Here is a 22,709-nt window from a genome sequence, read left to right on the forward strand (position 1 = left end):
CTTGTTAGGAGAATTTGTTTGCCAATTCAAGGCCACAAATGAAAAGCTTATCTTCTCATTTGTTGTGAGGCTAGTGTGATAACCGATTAAAAAGCTTACTTCATTGGAAATGAACATAAGGAGGAAACAAAGAAAATGATAAACCACTTTCATTGCATTTATTTATTTTCTAAACAACTATTATTAATTTAGGTGCAAGACCGGCGAACGAGGGGGGCCCGACACGGTTCGAGATTAAGACCAAACCGGAAAAAACCAGAAGTGGTACAATTACAAAACCCTTGCCAAGCTGAAGAAAACCCTTACTTCGCTTACTCTTCTTCCATTTGCTTCCCATTTTGTCGCCGTAAAGGATATTCAAAAGCGGTAGCGGCGGCGATGGCGGATATTTTCCCACCTCTTACGGCGGCACAAGTCGATGCAAAGATTAAAGTCGATGAGAAAGTCGATTATTCGAACCTCCCTTGTCCTGTTCCCTATGAGGAACTCCACCGTGAAGCTCTCAGTTCAGTATTTTCTAAATCCATTTTCCGATCTAGTTTCTTAATCGTCTTCTTTCTTTTGCTTCCATTTTTACTTAAATTGTATTCTTTGATATCTCAATTTGTGGGTTTCTTGATCTGGAGATCAAATGAGTGTGGCTTTGAGTGCATTGTATTGTCCTTTTTGAGATTTAGCTCTCTTCTGTTTGAATTGGGTAAAGTAGAGTACTTTAGTCGTTTCTGATTGTTGTCCATGTATCATTTCGTGGTCTTAGGAGATTTACATTCAGTGGAAATGATATAATATGATTAAGATTGTTCAATTGATCTGGTTTTAGATTCTGTTCTTTGATTTTGCCTGCGTCAGAGTTAGTCAAAATTCATTTCTCAGACACAACTAGAAGATGACAACGGCTTGTGGCCACATAAAGTTCCTGATGTCTTAATAGCTGCTCCTAAACTTGTTCATACTTATTTTAATGGTTTCTTACTGTTTTCATGTCAGGTTTTAGTATGTGTGGTGAAGCATTTAGATTTTGCTTTTCTTTGTTTTTTAACTGCTTTGATTTTGCTTTGCAGTGTCTTTAAGGTCGGACAATTTTGAGGGTTTACGCTTTGACTTTACCAGGGCGCTGAATCAGAAGTTTTCTCTCAGTCATAGGTAGTAGATTATGTTTTTAATTATTGGTGTGCCATCCATTTATGTTTTGTTCTTCACTAAGCATGTATAGTGATGTTTAAACAGTGTGATGATGGGGCCAACCGAAATTCCCTCTCAGTCATCTGAAACTATCAAAATTCCAACTGCCCATTATGAGTTTGGTGCCAATTATTATGACCCAAAGGTAATATTTTTGGTAATCAGCTGTTTTCATATTCTTATTGTCATGAAAAAGATATGAAAATGGCAAAGTAAATATGCAGTTGTTGCTCATCGGAAGGGTAATGACTGATGGTAGACTAAGTGCGAGAGTGAAAGCAGATTTAACTGAGAAGTTAGTTGTGAAGGCGAATGCTCAGGTAAATACCGCAACTTTAGACAATATATTTATTCTAGGTGTAGCTGGATATTACACTCATTCTCTCTATAACATTATGTTTGTCATCTTTGTTTACTTTCTTTACCAGATAACAAATGAGCAACATCAGTCACAAGCAATGTTCAACTTTGATTACATGGTAAGAAAAGTCTCTGTATTTAATGATTTCTTATCCTTGTGATGTACCTTTTTATACAGTATTTGGTTCATTGAGTTTTTTTAACTGTTTTTTTTTCTCACATTTATGTAGGGATCAGACTACAGAGCTCAGCTTCAACTTGGACAGAGTGCCCTAATTGGAGCAACTTATATCCAGGTAAGTTGGACTTGTCCCGTGCTACTGCAGCAACTTTGTAGATTTCTCCATGTGTAGTCAAATAGACAGGGAAAGGTTAATACCCATCTCTGAGTGTTTAACCTTGTACTTGTAGTTTGCTTTGATTCGTCTAGCTGTGACATAGATGAGAGACAAACCTTAAGTCGTTCTATTGAACTTTGTGATTATGGTCAATTGGTCATGCTTAGTTTCTGTGGTCATAATTAAAATTTTATCTTTTATCCGTGGGGAGTCTTTCTTTGATCAGTAGTTGTTAAAGTTGCAGCTGTAGCAAAGTACAAGTTGGACTTGTCCATTGCTACAGCTGCAACTTTGTAGATTTCCATGTGTAGTCAAATAGACAGGGAAAGGTTACTACCCATCTCTGAGTTTTTAAATCTTCTAGTGTTTGCCTTTTCGTCTAGCTGTGACATAGATGAGAGATGAACCTTAAGTCGTTCTATTAGACTGTGATTATGGTCATGCTTAGTTTCTGTGGTCATAGTTAAAATTTTGTCTTTTATCCGTGGGCAGTCTTTTCTTTGATCAGTAATAGTTAAACTTTTAAGTATGGTATGTATCGGTTTTTTCTATTCATGAAATTATCATAATTTTTTGGTACAGAGTGTTACAAACCATTTATCCTTGGGTGGTGAAGTTTTCTGGGCTGGTGTGCCTCGAAAATCGGGAATAGGCTATGCTGCTAGATACGAGACGGATAAAATGGTAGTGCTTCTTCTCATTTGGTTAATTAGACAATTTGTGAGGTTCAAAAACTCAGTTTGTAAAAAGTAGATCAGAATTTTGAACACTTTCAGTTTTTATACCCATCATATTAAGAACTTTTCTTGATGAACAGGTTGCTTCTGCACAAGTTGCTAGCACGGGTGCCGTTGTTATGAACTATGTTCAGAAGATTTCAGATAAGGTGATGTACCGTTCTCATATGATTGCATCTTAAAACCTTATAGAGTTGAGAGATAAATAATGACACATTCAATGATGACACACAGGTTTCACTTGCCACTGACTTCATGTACAACTACTTTTCAAGAGATGTAACAGCTAGTGTGGGTTACGACTATATTCTTAGACAGGTAAGTAACATTGCCATTTTTTTTCTGGATTGTAAGTGAATCGAAAACAAGCAACAAAAGAACAGTGTAAATCCGTATAGTTGTAATAATCTGGGATTTGTTTCAGGCTCGTGTGCGGGGAAAGATCGATTCCAACGGTGTTGCATCCGCTCTCCTTGAAGAAAGATTGAGTATGGGACTCAATTTTCTTCTTTCTGCAGAGGTACAGAATGATCTTCTATTTAGATTTCCTCTGTTCCTGTATTGATTCTCCTTTATAACTCTGGTTTTGTTTTGCTCCATCCAGCTGGATCATAAGAAGAAGGACTACAAGTTTGGTTTCGGATTAACAGTTGGTTAAAAAGACCGCATAAAAACCGGCACACAATAAGCCTGGCGCACAGAGCAGATTGCAGCAGTAGTGGTTTCAGCTGCAGGATTTCGGTTAAAATTTATTCGATTTCAGTTTAGGCTTTTTGGTGAAGTTGGGAAGATGAACAAAACAAAGGGCAATGATGTTGTGTTGTTATTTGAGGTTTAGGATTTGTTTTCCAAGAAGCATTTTATAAAAAAAAAGAAGAAGCAAATGTTTTACTTCCTTGCTTTAAGACCTCGTGAACTTCCAGAGAGGTGTATCATTTCATTTCCTTCCAATTAAAAAAAGAATTCGTTGTCTGATTTTTTTTGTTGCAAAATAATCTGATTTGTTTAAAATATTTATTGGAATATAGAATTACCTGAGATATGTTGCTTTGGACGTGGAATTATAAGATGGGCCGAGAGAGACGTCACAGTGGGCCGAGCAAATGTGAGTTTTTGACTTGGAAGAAATTGAAATTGTACGATAGGTTTATTTACTCATCCCGTCGAGTCGAATCATCATCAGCTCTGTCTCCGTCGTAACCGCAACATTTGTGAGACAGATTTTGAGCCCTAATGAACAGTGGCGTCGTTCTTCTCTAACTCGCTTCTTCCTTGGTACTGTTCCTTTCCCTCCATTTCCCCCATTTTTTCCGATTCGAGCTTTTTCTCGTCTTCCTCTTCTACTGTTTCTCTTTTTGTGTTTTACTTTTCTTACTTTTACCTCATCGTGTAGGGTTTTACATATCCAAATCCCGCCCATTGATTTTAATATCCCGCCATTGCTTGATTGCTTCTGTTTATGGCTTTCTTTCGCTATCTGGGTTGCTAAATTTGTTTCCGATTTAAGCGAATCCATTTCGAGGTTTATGCCTAGTCATCAACCTTACACCGTTTCGAAAATCAACTTATTTTGTGGTGCTGATTGTTGATTTTGTGGTGCTGATTGTTGATTTTTGTTGTTGCTTAGGATGCTTTGTTTTCGAATGTTAGTTCAAATGGTGGCTTTGTAGTGGTTTCATTTGGAGAATAACACCAATCTTTTGCTTCGCAGGCTGATTCGGTTTCTTAAAAGACCTATTGCTGATTCTTCTCAGGAGACTGACGTTGACGGAGATATTTTGATGGATTCTGCTATTGAAATTAGTTCAGGTAGTGATAGTGATGACGAACTACCACAGCCCATTAGGCCACAAATTCGAACCAGGACGGATCCCATATGGCTAGGTATAGTTTTTGACATATCTTTGTCAATTTCTGTCTTTCTGGTCAGGTTAATTTTGGTAGCTTTATGGAGTGATCGACTTTGATGCTGTGTATTTTTCCTTGCAGGCAGGAGAATTTTTCCTCGAGAGATTGTGCCTACAGTGGATAGCCATGCTAGAGCTGAACATACAAATCAGGCTTCTCGCAATAGTGCCTCGAATGATACTTCTCGGCCTGGAGTCTCTAAGCCTTTTACAGGGAATGGGAACACTGTAAACTCGAGAATTTCCAGTGGATCTGGTGCTGATTATGAGAGACTGTCGTCTGAGCAAGCTCCGAAAAGAACTCTTCCACCCTCCTTTAGTTCGCCTCCCTTTCCTTCCAGAAGTGGCGCTAACAATATAAGTAATGCTAGTGGGAGTCGCGTTGGTGCGGATCATGAGAGACTGTCGTCTCAGCAAGCTCCGAAAAGAACTCTTCCGCCCTCTTTTAATCCCCCTCCCCTTCCTTCCAGAAGTGGCACTAACAATATAAGTAATGCCAGTGGGAGTCGCTTTGGTGCGGATTATAGTCGTCCAGCTGTGTCAGCTGTAGGCAACAAGAGTACCTTTGGTGATCATTATAGTGGAGCCCATGCTGAGATAGGAATTCAACGTGGCATGAATGGGGTTAGGATCCTGCCTCCATCTCTGACGCATGGAACATCTGCTTCTGTTTTGCATCATGCTGGTTCAAGTGATCCAATGCACAGGCTTGGTACTGGTGAAGATAGGAATCCTGATAACGATGAGAGGTTGGTTTATCAGGCTGCACTACAGGTATTCATCCTCAACCCAACCCTTTTTCTTATTAGTGGACTTCAACACGTAGCTCTTCTTTTGTGCTTGCATGTCTAGTTATCGTTGCCCCTTGTACCAGCTTTACATTTTGCGGGCTCTTTTGAATCTCTTAATATGATTGTCGTAGTTAATATGGAGCAATAATTGACTCTAAATCTGGCTCATTTTCTTTTGGTTAATTTTTTTTTTAAGATCCATGGTGCATTAAACGTTTTATAATCGTTTGCATGTCTCATTGATGCTTGGGTCATACTACCATGCTGGATCAACTCAATTTTATACTGACTAACTTAAATTAATAATGCATTCGTTTTCTTCATGTATGAGAAACAATGATAATTTGGATCATTGACAATAGATGTAGCATTTATTTTCCGATTTTACTCTGGTACATTATAAAGGTGTTGAGAGCTCGGTGTTGTTCCATAATCTACCTGATTTGAAGCGGTGTGGTAAGTGCAGTTTTGATAATCAAGTACTTTAATCCTGCAGGATTTGAATCAACCCATTACCGAAAGCGATCTACCTCCTGGTGTTCTTTCAGTTCCTCTTATGAGGCATCAGGTATTAGCATGTTTTAAATTTCCATTTATTGGCCGTTAGTATTGGTTTGTGTATTAAATACTACTTGTTTTCAGAAAATTGCATTGGCATGGATGTTTCAGAAGGAAACAAGAAGTTTTAACTGTGCGGGAGGAATACTAGCAGATGATCAGGTCACATTTGATTAATTTCTTGACTAATAAATATCTGTGATACTGTTAGTCTGCTGCTTGGATATTTACATCAAACTATGTAACGTCTACTCTGCAGGGACTTGGTAAGACGGTCTCGACGATTGCTCTTATCCTAAAGCAAAAGATTGTGTCACAACTGAAGTCCGCAAATTCATGCAAGCAAGAAACTGAGGCATTAGTCCTGGATGCTGATGATGAGTCAGACAATGCAAAGCATGAAAATGGTAGTCATGTAAAACCAGAGCTCAAGGTTTCAAGCAACAGTGAGACCTCGGTTCTGAGTGCTAGTGGTAATGATGAGAATGACAGTTCAGATATGGAGAAAGCCAAAGATGAAGAAGCAAATTCTTCAACACGAGCATTTAAGTGGAAGAGACCAGCTGCTGGTACATTAATTGTTTGCCCAGCGAGTGTTGTACGGCAGTGGGCAAGAGAGCTTGATGAGAAGGTTTCTGAAGAATGGAAACTTTCTGTGTTAGTCTACCATGGTAGTAATAGGACCAAAGATCCTAATGAATTAGCAGAATACGATGTGGTTGTGACAACTTACGCTATTGTTACTAATGAAGCTCCCAAAAAATTCTTGGTGGATGAGGATGAGAACGATGAAAAAAGTACTGACGAATATGGTCTTGCCTCTGGCTTCTCCAACAATAAGAAGCGGAAAGTCGCGGTGGGTGCCAGTAAGAAGAGTAAAAAAAGAAGTAGAAAAAGCACTGATAATTCTTCTTCTGAGCCCGATTGTGGTGCTCTAGGAAAAGTTGGGTGGTTCAGAATAGTACTAGATGAAGCTCAGACAATAAAGAACCATAGAACACAAGTGGCAAGATCCTGTTCCACTCTTCGAGCCAAAAGGAGGTGGTGCTTGTCTGGAACACCAATACAAAATACGATTGATGATTTATATAGCTATTTCAGGTTTCTTAGATATGATCCATATGCGGCGTACAAGTCATTTTACAGTACAATCAAGGTTCCAATTTCCAGAAATTCTTGTCAAGGTTACAAGAAGCTTCAAGCTGTTCTAAGGGCTATAATGCTGCGCCGCACCAAAGGTACTCTGATCATCTCTTTCTTCTCTTTGATGATTGGTTGAGTTGTTTATGTCGCCAGGACTTCGCAATCTGATTACTATTAATATTATCTATGTTATCTTGACACTTTCTGATTTTATCGGCTTATCTATAATGTACTCAATAATGAGAGTACCTGTTAGTTTATTGAACCTGCCACCTGAGTTAGTCCTCCGGTCATATGGTTAATGAAATACCAATTTTGTCTTCTCTTCTGTACATTTTTCCTGTTCATTTTTATTTTGATCTTTTTCTGTTTGATGGTAGATTTTTACTTTGCTCCTATTATTATGTTCGTACGTAGTTGTGCTGCACTTGATGGTTTGTGCTAAATATCTACTGTTCTGCTATCTAGGAACATTGCTTGATGGGAAACCCATTATTAATCTACCTCCAAAAAAAGTTAATTTGAGCACGGTAGATTTTTCAGTGGAAGAGCGCTCTTTCTACAGGAAGCTTGAAGCGGATTCACGTTCACAGTTCAAGGTTCTCCTATTTTTTCCTCCACAAAGTATCTGTTCATACTTGGTTTACAATTGATGTGCACTTTTTTGGTAAAGAAGATACCTTTATAGCAACAAAATGCTTAATAAATGTGACCATGTAGTTATGCAGCAATTTTATTGGAGATCCATGTTTCTGAGTTTCTTGCTAGTCTTTATTTCTTCCTGTGAGAGAACACAAACTAGTAGCTGTACCCAATAGGATGATAAATTCATTTTCTCTGCAGGCCTATGCTGATGCGGGAACTTTGAGTCAAAACTACGCAAATATTCTTCTGATGCTTTTGCGACTCCGCCAAGCTTGTGACCACCCACAACTTGTTAAAGTATATAACTCAGATCCCGTTGGAAAAGAATCAGAAGCAGCAGTTAGAAGACTCCCTAGGGAGGCTCGAAGCAGACTGATCAATCGCTTAGAGTCATCATCTGCCATCTGCTATGAGTGCAATGTAAGTGCAGAGTAAATGAGACCTAGAAATAGCATTTCCTCAGGCTCACTATTCTCTAGTTCTTAGATCTTGTCCTGACTATCTTTACTTTTAATTTTTTTTCTTCATATTTATTCGCAGGAGCCACCAGAAAAACCTGTTGTTACGTTGTGTGGCCATGTATTTTGCTATGAATGTGTTTTAGAATACATAACTGGGGATGAGAACATGTGCCCTGTACCCAGATGCAAACAACAGCTTGCGCGTGATGTTGTTTTCTCTGAATCTTCGCTTAGAAATTGCATTTCTGATGATTTGGGCTGTAGTTCCTCGCATGATAAAGGTCTTGATAGATCGGTTTTTGAAAAAAGGGAGTTTTGTTCATCAAAAATCAAAGCTGTCCTCGATATCCTGCAGTCGCTTTCCAAACAAGACACTCCAAACTCAGCTCAGCATGGTCAAATGCCATCTTCCTCAGGGCCGTATGATGACGATGATGTTACCATTGTAGAGCCAATGCGTCTTCACTCATCTTCACCTAGCCAGGGGGCAGTAAAAACGATAATATTTTCTCAGTGGACTGGTATGCTTGACTTGGTTGAGCTGCGTATTCTTGAAAGTGGTATTGAATTCAGAAGATTAGATGGCACAATGAGTCTAGCAGCAAGAGACAGGGCGGTAAAAGAATTCAGTAAAAATCCAGATGTAAGTGATGTGAATATCTTAGATATGTTTTCTAAAACAATGTACTATTTGTTTCTCTGAAACATGGAATGTTCATGGAGTATTGATCCTGAAGCTCTCTAAAAGCGCAAAGTTTATTAACAGGTAAAGGTGATGCTGATGTCTCTAAAAGCTGGAAACCTTGGGCTGAATATGGTAGCTGCATGTCATGTTATTCTCTTGGATCTTTGGTGGAATCCAACTACCGAAGATCAGGCGATTGATCGTGCACATCGTATTGGACAAACTCGGCCAGTTACTGTAACTCGCATTACTATAAAAGACACCGTTGAGGATAGAATTTTGACGCTTCAGGTATTCTCTAAACTCTACCTGCTCATTGTGTCTGGGTTTTGGGTTCCCTTGGTTTTCTTTTCAGATTTATCTTTACAGTAATTTTATTATTAAATAGAGTTTTTGTGGTGGACTATGAAGGCTTGTGAATTTTGTCCAACCTAACAGATCATTTACCATTTTTTTTTATCAGGAAGATAAAAGGACAATGGTTGCATCTGCCTTTGGTGAAGAACATGGTGGAAGCTCTGCAACACGTCTAACAGTAGACGATCTCAAATATCTGTTTATGTTGTAGACTACTCGTTTTCTGGTCTACGCGTAGCCTTCTAATCGCCTCTTGAACTAGGTTGCTTAGTACAGTATATATGGGAGATTAAGCCCAGAATTTTGATGAGGAAGAAACCTCTAGCTGCTTTTGTAATGAATTTCCAATACTGTGGCTATCCTAGGATTTCGTGTTTTGGTTTTGTGAGGTTTGAACCCAGTCTATGCATTTTTGTGTGCATTGATTGGAAACAGGCCATATGTAAATAACTAAAATCGGTTCATGGTTGGTATATATACCACGTAGGAGTTTGACCTTAAATGTAAAGGATCTATGGCTTAAAAGTTTCAACCTTTTCTATTTGTCATGAGAGTTTGTTGTGTATCTCCATGTCTCTCTTATATCATGCCATTCCACGCATTGTCTACCGCTTGTAGGCTCATGTATGTTCTGGAAACATTAGTTACTGTGGCCAGCATACAATTTGGTCAATCTTTGTATTGATCTAACTTCTTCCAGCAATGTGGATTAGGTGAGAGATCCACTGTATGTACATAGCTTGTTCCTTCATGGTGCATTGTTTGAAGCCGATGATTGGAGAAATGGACTGGGCCTAGGTATGGTTTTACGGATTAGGATAGATACACCTAGCTGTTTAGAGGAAGGTATATAAGTTGAAAAATATGCTGAACTCCTTTTTTTTCTTGAAGAGGTAGATACACTCATAGGTCGACGGTTTAGAACAAATGAATAGGTGGGAGATTAGGGACGAAACCAATGTGACTGATTAGTGAGAAACCAGGTTATAGATATAGGGATACATACACAAATAAGAAAAGATGAGTGGAAACTGCAAAGAAAGTGAAAGTTTGGTTGTGTGTAAGAAATAGCTTTGGGATTCAAGATGATGAATCATTAGAATTATACAGTGGTTGAACTTTTTTGTTGATTAAATGCCCTATGAAGGGGACAACATAGAAGACAATGGGACCCCTTTTTTTTTATGTATGACTTTCTTTCTCTTTTCTTTTGCCCTTTAGTCATTTCTCATTTTTCCATTTTTCACCAGAGGTTGGTTTAATTTTTCACTAGAGGTTGATAATTGATTCATTGGTATATGAATGCACGTGCTTCTCGTCGGTTAGTGCTCTGCTAATTTTGATCTCTTGTTTTTTTTTATCAAGTTACAGTGTGAAAAGAATTGACTGTGTTTGTTATGTTTTCAAGGTATGCAACGGCTAAGTAAATACCATAAAGAAAAGAAAAAAAAAAGGAAAAGGGAAATTTTTCTGACAATGTTAAAAGGTACAATTCTGGGCTTTTTCATCCATGATTCAACTAAATTTGGGTCCTTGGTTTCGAGTCTGTTGTAGTTATCATGAAACCCACTTCAGGATATCTCAATATTTTGACACAAAAAGTGAAAACGGGACTTGGAAAAATTGAAAAAGTATCACGGGAAGTGATGAATTGAAGAGGTGTTAGCCCAAGTGATTCACGATTGTGACAAGAGATTATTAAGTTTGCTTTAAATGATTCATTCATATCACTTTTTCAATCATAAAATTTCCAGCTTTTGTGGGTCTTTCTCGCTCAGGTACTCAATATGTACAAAGCTTAAAGACTGGCACGAGATAATGTGCCCATAAGGCAGGCCTGCTTCTTCCATCCATCACAAACTTTTTTGGGTTAGAACATACTAATCAGCTTATGTAAAAAATCACACTCTTGCAAAATTTGAAAGCGTTATGGAACTTTTCCTATCAATTTAGGTGTGGAATTTTTTACTTGTAAATGTCCCTAAAAGAAATTCATAACTTCAGTCAAATGGCCATTTCTAAGCTTGGAAAAACCTCGGAGCATGTGCTGCTAATTAAGTAATTAGTAAAACTTTAGTTACTGTTAATGTGAACATCGGTAAAATAGAAAAGGTTCACTCCCCAATGTCCTCACGCTTCACCACAAAGTGTTGCCAATATTTTTAACCTTTTCCTGTGTTAGTACTTTTTGACTTGGTGCTCTAAAAGGTGTTTCACTGCATTTTATACCACAAATCAAACAGTGAAACAAAATAATAGATTCCAAACCAATCAGAAATTAAAAGGCAAATTTGGTCAAAACATATACATTTTTGTAATCTCTCTATACTAATCAGATTTATTAAAACTCAAACCAAACTAATAAAAGAAAACAAAGACAAATACATATAGTTTTGAGACAAAAGTTTTTTACTTACTAGCAAACAAAAATCGTAATTTCTCTCTATTTTAACCGCTAGCAAACGTTGGGGCCAAAACCAACAAAGCCATTGGCTCCGTCGAAAGATACTTGAATCCCTTCTTGTTGTATGTTCCCTATTATCGACAAACCCGTCGGAGACGCCGCAAACGCAAAACAATATGTCCCCGAATCATCCACCGGCATCAGAAAATTCCTCGCCGGTAATGTCAAAACAGGACCTTCCGTGAAATAGAACGACACGGTCGGGACTCGTACCGAGACAAACCCTGACAGATCATAACACGTGTCGAATATCGATACACCGGAAGCCCGCGGCAAATTCGCAGTCTGCGACTTGAATCCATCTCGAAATGCGGCATAAGCCCCCGTAGGAAGCCTTGTGACGGCGGTTCCGGTATCCATAACCACACCGCCGTCACCGGTTTCCGTCAGGTCAAAGACACCATCCGGTAAAGGAATCCGGACGCCTCCGACCCCGAGGCCCTTGAGCCCAACATAGTAAAAACTCGGAGCCCGTGGGTTCCGGACCAACGGTACCCACGAGGCACCAACGGGCAAAGCTTCCCGCCCGAATACCAATGAGCCGGTCGAGTCTGTGCCTCGACTCACTAAACAATAACCGAACGCACCACCGGTTTGACCGCTCAATTGACCCACAAAAGACATTGAACCGCCTCCAATACCCAATAACCCAGCAGCTCCGATAAACATTCCTCTGTTCCGGTGACCACATCCCATCGCAACGTTTCTAACCACCGTCTTAGCAAACGTCAGCGTTTCGAGAGCTAACGTCCCTTTCGTGTAAGAACCGTCTCCGTACATGACCTCGTAACGGCATCCACCGGAGTGACAGCCGGAGTTTTCAATCCGGTCACATACGGAAGAGCCACAAGAGACTCCAGTGTAAGACCCGGATTTAGCCGGGTCAAAAACCGGGTCGGATTGTTTGTAACAGAGCTTACAAGGCTGGCACTGAACCCAAACCATATCACTACCGGAATCAATGACCATGTACTGATCTCTCGGAGGACTTCCGACGCCGATTCTGACGAAATACTCACCACTTCCTTGATCCATACCGGAAACAACATCGGACCCAAAATCGTTAACCTCGTATCTAGAATCGGAAGAAGCTACAACAACTTTCCCAGAAATGCGGCGGAGAATGGCGGAGACTCTGTCTGTATCTCTGCGCATACGAGCATGGAGACGGTGGTGGTGGTTACGGTAAGTGACGGAAGGGAATCTGTCGCGGTGGAGAAGACGAAGAGTGTATTTAGAATTGGAATCATCGGAGAAATGGGTGTTGTTGAAATCGGGAAGAGTTTCAGTGACGGTGAGAGGAGGTTGTAAAACGTCGATGCTTTGAAAATCAGGGAAGGAGATTGAGGAAGAAGAAAGATGGAGATGGAGGAGGAAGAAGAAGAAGAAGAAGAGAGGGAGGAGCATTGTTTACAACGCCAGAGCCAAAGCAAGTGTGAGCGTGAAGTGAAGACTCTCTCTTTCTTCTTGGATTTTGGGTTTTGATGTCAGACTAAGTTTTTGGTGTCTTGCTTCTTCTTCTTCTCCTCTCTCAAAGTTGGGATTTTTTTGAGATTTGTTTATTTATTTGTGAGATTTTATAGAGAGAGAGAGAGACCACCACTTGAGACTTGTGATTTGGGAAGTGATGGGTCGATATCTCTTATTGCTATCATTTTTGCTTACGTGGATTTTTTTTGTGTGTTTTGTGGGGTCCTCTATATTGCACGTCGACATCCTTTCTCTACTCTCTTCTAGTATTGTTTGGTTTGCGACTTTGAGAGTTACATATAGATTTTCTTAAAATCTTGTCCATTTCTATGACAACTAAATTATACGAGGTTATACTTCCATTATATCCACTTAATAAACTTTCATTTTATCTTGATATATACTATTATACATCCTTCATTCATAGAAATTGGAAAAAATTGGAGTATATATATGCAAAGTGTCATGTTTGCTTCTCCTAAAACTTTTTAGGAGATATATTGAACTTTTACTCAAATGCTAGCTAGTAACATGGTTCTCATATCCATTACATGTTTGTTCGTCAGACTCCATCATGCAAGATATTCCAAGCGAAACCCGTTTGAGCATTAAAAATGATATGAAAGTATAACAGTCCTCATGCCAAACCACTTTTAAAGTTTCGTAAAATCTACAAAAACTGATTCACGAAAAATAGAAAACATTCATTCCAGTTGACTTGTTTGGTAAATTCGTCCCAAACAATACTTCAATCCATACAAATATGGATAGAGAATGCATTTTCACAAAACAGAAGTCTCTACATGATTAGTTTAACTTAGCTTTGATCTTTTCATATTAATCTGTTAAATTAACAACTCAGATAAAAGTATTTTAAATCGTGATCCATTTTTTTTTTTTTTAATGTGTCATATGAACTCGTATAACAATTTTTTTTTGCGGTGTTGCCTTTTGAAAGTGGATATGTAAGTCATGAGGGAGGTATGCTGAAGCATGCATTTGTGTAAGACCTTTCGGTGAAGACATCATCATCTTTGTTTATCTATCTATCTATCTATCTACAAGAAACTCGTGTCAATGATCTTGTAAGTTTTTGGCAATGTTCTAAATACTTGGGAACTTGGAAATCAACGATGCAGAGAATTTGACATAAATCAACGATGCAGAGAATTTGACATAAATATCTTTTTGCTTGAAAAGTCAGAGAAAACAAATATCAAACAAAATTTTGTTTTCTAGTTTAGTTACAAAATTTGTCATGGAACTTTATATCAAATAATCAATAGTACTAAATGGTTTCTATAAAACATCAATATGACATGTATCTTTGTTTCGACAACATGTTTTTGTTTTCTTATGTGAACATCTAATTCACTATATAGCGTACGTCTAAACAAAACTAAAGTATACACTTAAAATTTTGAACCATAATTTCGATAAATTAATTGTTCATATCAAAATTAACATGTTGTAGGAAAAAAACCATTCATATTTTTTTTTTGCAACTAAACAAGTTAAAATGGATTACATGGAATACTTATTTTAATTTTTGTCATTTACCTAATTTTTTTATTGTCAAATTAATAATCAAAAATGATATATATATTTCACTCAATAATTTTGAATATTTTTAACTCTAGAATAAAATGAAGAAGCTCAAAGTAATTAAGATCCACGAATACACAAACACATTCGTGACATGTGCCAGTACGTTACATATATCACTGTTCAATGTTCTCAATAATAACGCCATTGACATATTTTCTACTTCAACTAATATTAGTTTCGTCCCAAACGTCACTCGAACTGGCGACCTCTAAGTTTGCCTAGAATCTTTACCCGTTGAGCTAACGACGCTTAGTAGAATGGGAAACTTTTACATAGAGATAAACCCCAAAACCTATATATACATCGAATTAGACAAACTACGTCTTAGAAGAAGTATTGATATATTCCATGTTATACAAAATACAAAGATTTGAAACAAAACTGATGATCGGAACTAGTTATTGCAAGTACCTAATGAAAGCAAATGGTGATAAATCTCCGTGGAAAAAATAGCCGAAAGTGCATTCGATCCACAACAACGACAAATAAATTAAAAGACTCTTATATTCAGTCTCTATTGCCAACATCGAAATTCTATATAATGAATATAAGAACTACAATTGTATGTCAAGACTGGCTATTGGTATATGATGAAAGCCACTACTACATAGTATTTCACAATCAAGGACAAAGTTCGTCGTATGAGCCAAAAACATGATTAAATTGATAATATTATCTTTGATTTTCTTAGAACTAACGCCAAAATAAGACACATTTAGATTGGACGTAGTGCAAGAGTAGTTCGAAAGCAAATGTTGGTTGCAACTATTGATTATATGGTTTCTTAGCTCATCTTTTTTGGCATATTTGTATCATCATCCAATCTTCTTGAACTACACCAAAATAATACATTGCTCATAGTTGGATTGGATTTCACCAGATATTTGAAAAGTATATTCAATAAGGATTTAGTCATTGTGAAAGTTCCATGGAAATATCGTTGGTTGTAAAACTTAAATTCAGCAAAAAAAAGAAGGATTTGAGATATCAAATGATCTGAATCATAATCAATTTAACACACGATTTGATATGTTTACAAACATACAATCTAATTGAATAATAAATTATAAATCGTGGAAAGAAAATATTTTATGAAAAGAAATGGTGCTATGTGATTCATACATTTGTGGGCGTGCCCAAAAGTTTTAAAGATATGGAGATTATAGAAAATTATATTTTCGATGGCTATTGCTATAGCATGTAATACAAGTACGACAACACCAACTACAAATAATTAAGCAAAAAAGAGACAATATATGTATCTTATGCACCACAAGGTCGAACGGATAATAAATTAAATTAAATGGTCATGCATTCTCACGAAAACATTAGAGTTGGGTATTACATAAGACATGCACCACTTACCAATAATTGAACAATTATTACACCTAAAAGTTGCTAACATTTTATAATCCAAAGATATCTTGTAATCTTGAAATAATTCGACTACGCGTAGTTCCACACACCATGAATGAGAAAAGAGTTTCGAGAATTCTAGAATATAATCATTCAACCCGGTTACGTACATAACATAAACTTGTATACATGTTTACATAACATAAGATATCTTTATAAATAATGCATGAAAATGTGTATAAATTACATAACCTTTGAACTTTCGAAACGAAATGTAGCCGTTTTAATTACTTTGTCTTCTTTGAGAGAGAGAATGTCCCAAATGATTAGTAAAATCCTGAAAATACTACAAAATCTAGGCTCCTAAAAGTTTATGAAGAGCCCCTAAATGATTAATTAGTAGCCTTAATACACTTTTAAGATCCTTCCTAAATCTAAATTTTGTAATAAATTTATCAAAAGAGTAGTATATTTCGAACTAAAATTTAGTTTTTTTTTCAGCAGTATTTTTCACCTACATTCTCTTAGCTTCTGGGATATTCAGCCAAAAAGCAATGACTCTTGGTACTGGAAGTGCCTTCTTAAGATTCGTCATTTGGCTAAGAGGTTTATTAAGAGCACAATTGGTAGTGGCACTATTACTTGGTTCTGGCATGACAACTGGACTCCGTTTGGTCCACTCTTAAGCTTCCTTGGTGATGATGGCCCGAGAGTCTTTAGGTATCCCAGAAACGCAAGAGTCTCTCAAGCGTGTAATGAAGTAGGCTGGCGACTAGCTTCCCATAAATCCAACTAGGCTCTTGCTCTCCATGTGTTCTTGTCTACTATTCAGTTACCAAGTGCCACAATTGTCGCTGATGCTTGTGAGTGGGTTTTAGACAACAATCTTTCTGGTGGTTTCTCTTCAAGCAAAACTTGGGAAGTACTAAGGCCGAGAGCTACTGAAAAAACTTGGGCTGATCTTATCTGGTTCAAAGGACCAACTCCTAAACATGCATTCCAAATGTGGATCGCAAACTTGGACAGGCTGCCTACCATGGCGAGAGTGGTCTCCTGGGGACTACATGTATCTACTGACTGTTGCCTCTGTTCTGGTGCTGCAGAAATTAGAGATCACTTGTTTCTACACTGCCCTTGGAAATCAATTATGCTTAGGTTGAGACTGCCTTCTTCACCGTTTCTCTCTTGGTCTTCTATGTTGACTTGGGCAACTGTCAGGAATGCTTCTTCACCCACTACACTTCGACTTTTACTCATCCATGCTCTGGTTTATTGTGTTTGGCGACAAAGGAATAATCTTATTCACAACCAAACTGCTATCCCGCCGCTTACAATCTTTCGAGACATTGACCGGCTGATTATCAACTCTATCACTGCCAGGAGGACAATGAAGAAATTCAGAGGCCTCATGGCCTTTTGGCCTCACTGATGGATCCATAGCTTTCTTTTTCTGAGATTTGCTTTTCTTTGATGTTTCCTTGTTTTGTATTATTTTTTTGGCAAGGTTCATCTCTTTGAGGTCTTATACTTTGTAAAACCACATCTTTCATCTAATGATATTTACTGACTTAGCAAAAAAAAAACCATATTTAAGTTTCTTTCTAATGGTACTTCTCATAATTTCTCAACCCTTTTAATTGAAAATCATATTAAACACTTTTAATACTTAATAGGATAAAAAAAAAACAGTTCTCATAATTTGCAATTAATAATAAATCTAGACGACAAAAAAAAAATAACATAACCAATTACACTATATGTGAAGAGAAATTTTAAACTTCATAATCAAATAGCAGAAAACTTTTATCCGACAAACAAAAAAATAGCAGAAAACTATTTAAAACAACACTAAATTGAATAAATTGATCTTGATGAATTAGGTTATACAAATTACCAATAAAATATGCATGACATATATAAGCACTCAAAGAGAAGTGTCTGCTGAGTGGTTGGCTAGTAACAAGCTAAGAATAGCGTCAAGAACAATGTCCTAAAATTGCTTCCATCTGATCTAAAACCTAAATAATCTTACAAGAACTGGTGTTTTCGCAGACTAAAAATAGCTTGTGTTTGTCAATGTCTTCAATTGTTGGTTCCGCAATTTCTGGACTAATAATTGCTTTAGCAGAAGAGACTAACACCTTACAGGGCTTCTAAAGGTAAGGACGGATTTGTCAGTGAATCGCCTCCTTAACGCATTACTGACTCTTTTACAAAGGAACGGCCGGCCGAGCTGCAAAAACCGCAATGTAAGCACTGGTGGAAACTAAATAAATTGATAAGGGTGAAACAGTGCGTTGGCTACTAACGAATATTCGAGGTGGATGTTCATGAATCTCCGGTTCTCTTTGCTTTGAGAAAGTGTCACGGAACCTTCAATGACTTGGTCTTGCTCTACGTCTATAGGGTCATAGAAATATACAATCGTCTGTCCAAAAAAGTGGTTCAACACCAAACAGTCAGAAAATGTATGCTACTTTCTGAATAACATAAGCAGAGACAGAGATCTAGTTTAAATTAAATAATTTCCTTGATCTTCTTAATATAAGACCAACTCCCTCTGATCTTTACCAATTTAGGTTCTTCACTGAAAAGTAAAACTGATAGAATGTTGAAGAAATCGGGAAGGATATGCAAAAACATGGGGACTTACTTGCTGCCAATGCGTTGGAGGAGCCTCGGGAGAGGTGGACAACACGAGTGCATCACTCGGATTAGTCCGCTTCTTCTGATTTACTTCTCCAGAAGGACTTATCGAAGAAGAACCACTAGCAACACTAGTTTCACTAGTATTTTTGGCAGGCAAAGAGGTCGGTCCGCTGAATTCAACGTCGAACCAAAATGCAAAACCATGCATAGGAGCTACAACAAGAAAAGAAAAAGACTCAACACAGAAAGGAATCAAGGCTAACTTCTCCCTAAGATGCACACAATACACAAATAGTTGATAAAGAGAAAGTGAAAAACCTCTCATCATTGAGTTGAATTTATATCTTGCAGTGACAGAGTCTAGCTCTTGGATTTTTATAGTTTGACAGTCTATATGTTTAACCTGCATTTCAAATGCTCTTACATAAATATTGTGGGAGCTCAAAGAGATTGGAGGTAATGAGTACTCAGAGAACGAGGAAATACCACTTCTGGCCATGTTAGAACGTTCTCGCCTGATATGGACTCTACACTGGGTTCTTCAAACGCACACTGTTTAGCTAATTGCATCATGGCAGACACTGCAAACAACATCAAATATCATTACTGAAACCTTATTGCGAGGTGCTTCTTTTTGCACTTTATAAAACTTGAATATTTATTGGAATTTTGAGTACAAGTTTCCCAACGTGAAGGTTACTGAGAAACGACATTTAAATTGACCCTTGAAGTTATGACTAAGTAATTCGACAAGTTTACGCCCTGAAGTAAAGGACCAGGACTATCAAAGCAATAAATGCTATCACATTAACCTATTTTTGTTAATCTGATCTGTCTAGGAAATGACCAAACTCCCTCCCCTATCAGTATGTGGGATATGGCAAGCTAATATCTTGAAATTTTTACCAGCTTATCAGAAACATCAAATCCACATAAAATTGCAGAAATCATAACACAGTTTCAGTTCTACCAGTATACCAATCAAATTTAATGCGATGATTGTCCCAAAGTTCAAGTTGATATAATACTTACTATCGATTCCATAAACATTGCGCCAAAAATCAATGCTGTGACTGTATCTGTCAGGGTGTGAAACAGGTGCCATGTATAACTGTCAACAGACGGTAAACAGCAACATATCAAATATTGCCTTCTCTCCCAAAGCCATCATTTGAGCATACTGTGATATAATATTTAAAGGGATTATAATCATACTGTTGCATGTGATGGGAGAATTAAACCTCCAGGCTTCAACCAGCGATCTCTAGCTGTAATAACACTTCCCAGCATGCTCTACATCACATCAAAAAACATAGTATGGGAATGAGAGATTAGGGAGGATTAAGGAAAAATAATAATTTGGTAGGTTATCATTTCGACATCAACATAAAATTATCTATATACAAGATAAGGGAATAACCTCATACAAGAGCATGTAACCCATCCACTCTGAAATTATAACATCAACCTCCTCGTCGATTTCAACATCCTGAAGAACATTACAACACAAGAAGAGTTACTACAGAAGAGGAGGGCTTACATACGGACTTGGATGTTTCACCCAACCAATCTATCTCAATACCGGTGCAGAAGTAAAGATTATCCCGAGTTCTCCATTACATTCATTTTAAATCGCACCTTTCTAAATAACGTCACCAATTTTTGTTTTTGCAAATGATTTAAATATCAATTTTAACAATGTAGGATATAACATGAAGGACCAACTCCGCATTTATCATAGACAATATATTACCTCCACTCTCCCATGCAAGACAATGACCTTCTCGGATAAACCGTTGGCTTTCACAACTTCCTTTGCCTGTTAGTGTTAACAAAAAAAAAGAGTGACTAGAATCCTTTGCCCAAACTAAGATTTCACCAACCAATTTTATTTTGATAGGGAACAAAAACCAAATGAAAATTACATGCAGAGCTAAAGCACCAGATTCATAATAAATTCTCTCTTCGTTGGATTAGCTTCGACAGGACCAAATATATCAGAAACATTTGCCGGAATCTCTTCATTGATTTAATTGAGTCAAGGGTAATCAAACTATTTGACAAAAAAAAAAAAAAGGGTAATCAAACCATGAAGCAATTCAGTGACTTAGATTTTAGATTAAAACTAAATGATATAAACGAAGCCTAGGTCAACTTAACTGTGAACATTTCAAGCTAGGGCCTCACTTTAGACAATAAGACAAATAGTCATCATACCCTGAATATGCTCCCAAGTCCCAAATCCCACCAAAGGCAACATACAACACATTATATCGAAAAAATCCTTCTCGATTCTAAGTTCACATTTTAGCCTATGAAAAAATATTTTGGTGAAATTAAAATATCCCCCAACCCATTTACATTTTATGATAAGAAATGGGCAATTTCATCAGTTCACGAAAATGCAGAAAGTGGAAGCTAAGGGCAAGAAGATCAAGAGCAATCTAAAAAAAAAAGTAAATGGAATAATACCTGGACAGCAATATCACTTGCATCTACAGCATATACCTGTAATCATAATGAAGTTTTGTAAGAAAACATTAACAGTGTTGGTTTACCCCGTGGTCTATGGAATATAAAGACAACAGACACACAGAACAACCTTAATATCCTTTGTATACAAGCTACATTCTTCACAATGTTTCATATGTTTTTGTAAACAAGAGATGTTGATGGTTTGAAATCAACATCAATATATAAGTTGTGTATACACATAACTAACTCATACCCGCTTTGCTCCTGCTTGGGCACAGAAGATTGAAAGGATGCCTGTTCCACAGCCAACGTCCACCACGACCTGTTACAAGCATTGAATGCAGCATTAGGCTTTCAAACAAAACAATAAACTACGACGTTATTAACACAAAGCAAAAAGTAAACAATGGTCCCAATTTGAATCTTGTTCAAATATCAATTGAGAAGATTTAAGAGTATAGTTCAGAAACTACAGCAACGAGAGTATTACCTTGCCTTGAATTAAGCTCTGGTGCTGCATTATGGCTTCCCTATAAGTTTCCGTCCTTGCCCGGTCCTATATCAACCAATAACATTCCGCAAAGAAGTGAGAAATCCCAGGGAAAATCAGACTAAATGAAAAACATGAATGCTTAAAGAAGGTAAAGACACAAAACATCCTAAATGGTTATATCTGAACAAATTGTCAGCCAGATTCTGCAGACATTGACGTTTTCTTTTTGAGCAACAGAGAAATATTGAACTGTAAAATCCAAATTGGTTCAAGAAGAAGCAAGTTCGAAAATTGACTAGACAATCCAATACTCCCCAAAATCAAAGGCTAAAGTATAATCACATACAAGACGAATGATAAGGAAGAAGAAGAAGAAGAAGAAGAAGAGTACCTTGATCATCTCTTCGTGAATCCCAACGTGAGCATAGGAATGAAAGTAGGCAACGTCGAAGTCAGTACAAGGCGGAGGAGAAGATTCCGAAGTCTCCAATGACTTCTGCTCCCCAAGCTGGTCAGAAACCCTAAGCACATTGGCGAGACCGCCTCTAGGGTCACGAGCTCCGGCGTGACTGCGCCTTTTGGCTCGGCCAAAAGAGCTGAGACCGGGGACTTGCTTGTCTTCCAATTCAAGCTCGCGGTGTTGGTCGCCGTGGAAACCATTGCTGAAATCGCCGCCAGATTGCATTTTTTTCAGTTAAACACAGAGAGAGAGAGACTTTCTCTGACGCCGCTTGACGACGACGACTGTTGTAAAACTAGTTCCAAAGGAGCCTCCAATTTTTCTCTTTTTTTTTTTCCTAACTAATCCCCTAAAAAATTTGTTTTTTTTTTCTTTGGTAATTATGTAATTTTCTTAAGGTTTTGGTGTTGAATAGAAGAATCATACTTTTTCTTCGACTAACACACAATTAAAACCGTGACACGTGATTAGGCAAATTAAGAATGGTTAATTTTTTATTATTATTAATAATCCACCCAATTGGGCTTGGTAATGGGCCAATACAACTTCTAGCGGGTTACAAGAAAATGG

The 22,709-nt window shown here is 37.5% G+C and overlaps 4 protein-coding genes across 6 annotated transcripts; 2 read left to right on the forward strand and 2 right to left on the reverse strand.

Annotated features, from left to right (window-relative positions):
* Positions 1 to 187: 187 nt before the first annotated feature.
* LOC9319288 (mitochondrial import receptor subunit TOM40-1) lies at positions 188 to 3,594 on the forward strand. Its single transcript, XM_021032929.1, has 11 exons — positions 188 to 505; positions 1,062 to 1,143; positions 1,228 to 1,327; positions 1,407 to 1,502; positions 1,611 to 1,661; positions 1,773 to 1,838; positions 2,463 to 2,564; positions 2,698 to 2,766; positions 2,852 to 2,935; positions 3,042 to 3,137; positions 3,222 to 3,594. The coding sequence occupies exons 1-11, from the start codon at positions 379 to 381 to the stop codon at positions 3,273 to 3,275; spliced, it is 927 nt and encodes a 308-aa protein (XP_020888588.1). The 5' UTR covers positions 188 to 378; the 3' UTR covers positions 3,276 to 3,594.
* A 51-nt stretch (positions 3,595 to 3,645) lies between these two features.
* Positions 3,646 to 9,712, forward strand: LOC9319289 (helicase-like transcription factor CHR27). 3 transcript variants are annotated; one of them, XM_021032926.1, is made up of 12 exons: positions 3,646 to 3,722; positions 3,801 to 3,892; positions 4,329 to 4,501; positions 4,607 to 5,298; positions 5,812 to 5,883; positions 5,958 to 6,035; positions 6,133 to 7,111; positions 7,485 to 7,615; positions 7,860 to 8,081; positions 8,202 to 8,765; positions 8,889 to 9,098; positions 9,271 to 9,712. In XM_021032926.1, the coding sequence occupies exons 3-12, from the start codon at positions 4,399 to 4,401 to the stop codon at positions 9,373 to 9,375; spliced, it is 3,156 nt and encodes a 1,051-aa protein (XP_020888585.1). In that variant the 5' UTR covers positions 3,646 to 3,722; positions 3,801 to 3,892; positions 4,329 to 4,398; the 3' UTR covers positions 9,376 to 9,712. The 3 variants fall into 3 exon arrangements, with proteins under 3 accessions (XP_020888585.1, XP_020888586.1, XP_020888584.1); XM_021032927.1 differs by having other exon boundaries at positions 3,657 to 3,722; positions 3,838 to 3,892; XM_021032925.1 differs by lacking the exon at positions 3,646 to 3,722 and having other exon boundaries at positions 3,755 to 3,892.
* A 1,655-nt stretch (positions 9,713 to 11,367) lies between these two features.
* LOC9319290 (protein ASPARTIC PROTEASE IN GUARD CELL 2) lies at positions 11,368 to 13,394 on the reverse strand. The gene has a single exon (XM_002885305.2). It carries the CDS (start codon positions 13,033 to 13,035, stop codon positions 11,620 to 11,622), a length of 1,416 nt encoding a protein of 471 aa, XP_002885351.1. The 5' UTR covers positions 13,036 to 13,394; the 3' UTR covers positions 11,368 to 11,619.
* A 4,502-nt stretch (positions 13,395 to 17,896) lies between these two features.
* LOC9321418 (probable protein arginine N-methyltransferase 6) lies at positions 17,897 to 22,525 on the reverse strand. The gene is made up of 13 exons (XM_021033378.1): positions 22,071 to 22,525; positions 21,677 to 21,742; positions 21,440 to 21,508; positions 21,184 to 21,219; positions 20,465 to 20,530; positions 20,132 to 20,200; positions 19,927 to 20,004; positions 19,744 to 19,822; positions 19,198 to 19,292; positions 19,030 to 19,114; positions 18,716 to 18,924; positions 18,372 to 18,490; positions 17,897 to 18,295 (listed from the first exon to the last, which is right to left on the reverse strand). The coding sequence occupies exons 1-13, from the start codon at positions 22,362 to 22,364 to the stop codon at positions 18,253 to 18,255; spliced, it is 1,308 nt and encodes a 435-aa protein (XP_020889037.1). The 5' UTR covers positions 22,365 to 22,525; the 3' UTR covers positions 17,897 to 18,252.
* Positions 22,526 to 22,709: the final 184 nt, after the last annotated feature.

This window comes from Arabidopsis lyrata (genome assembly GCF_000004255.2).
Source record: "Arabidopsis lyrata subsp. lyrata unplaced genomic scaffold ARALYscaffold_3, whole genome shotgun sequence".
In the NCBI taxonomy this organism is placed as follows: Eukaryota; Viridiplantae; Streptophyta; class Magnoliopsida; order Brassicales; family Brassicaceae; genus Arabidopsis; species Arabidopsis lyrata.

What these genes read in the sequence shown, in the direction of transcription:
- LOC9319288 (XM_021032929.1), top strand. Translation starts at nt 379, where the DNA reads ATGGCGGATATTTTCCCACCTCTTACGGCGGCACAAGTCGATGCAAAG. An exon ending in AAGTTTTCTCTCAGTCATAG is followed by an intron (nt 1,144 to 1,227) that starts GTAGTAGATTAT and finishes ATGTTTAAACAG; the next exon opens with TGTGATGATGGGGCCAACCG. An exon ending in TTCAGAAGATTTCAGATAAG is followed by an intron (nt 2,767 to 2,851) that starts GTGATGTACCGT and finishes GATGACACACAG; the next exon opens with GTTTCACTTGCCACTGACTT.
- LOC9319289 (XM_021032926.1), top strand. Translation starts at nt 4,399, where the DNA reads ATGGATTCTGCTATTGAAATTAGTTCAGGTAGTGATAGTGATGACGAA. An exon ending in TTTATCAGGCTGCACTACAG is followed by an intron (nt 5,299 to 5,811) that starts GTATTCATCCTC and finishes TTAATCCTGCAG; the next exon opens with GATTTGAATCAACCCATTAC. An exon ending in ATTCACGTTCACAGTTCAAG is followed by an intron (nt 7,616 to 7,859) that starts GTTCTCCTATTT and finishes TTTTCTCTGCAG; the next exon opens with GCCTATGCTGATGCGGGAAC.
- LOC9319290 (XM_002885305.2), bottom strand. Translation starts at nt 13,035, where the DNA reads ATGCTCCTCCCTCTCTTCTTCTTCTTCTTCTTCCTCCTCCATCTCCAT.
- LOC9321418 (XM_021033378.1), bottom strand. Translation starts at nt 22,364, where the DNA reads ATGCAATCTGGCGGCGATTTCAGCAATGGTTTCCACGGCGACCAACAC. An exon ending in TCTTGCATGGGAGAGTGGAG is followed by an intron (nt 20,201 to 20,464) that starts GTAATATATTGT and finishes AATGTTCTTCAG; the next exon opens with GATGTTGAAATCGACGAGGA. An exon ending in CTCCAACGCATTGGCAGCAA is followed by an intron (nt 18,491 to 18,715) that starts GTAAGTCCCCAT and finishes TTTTTTGGACAG; the next exon opens with ACGATTGTATATTTCTATGA.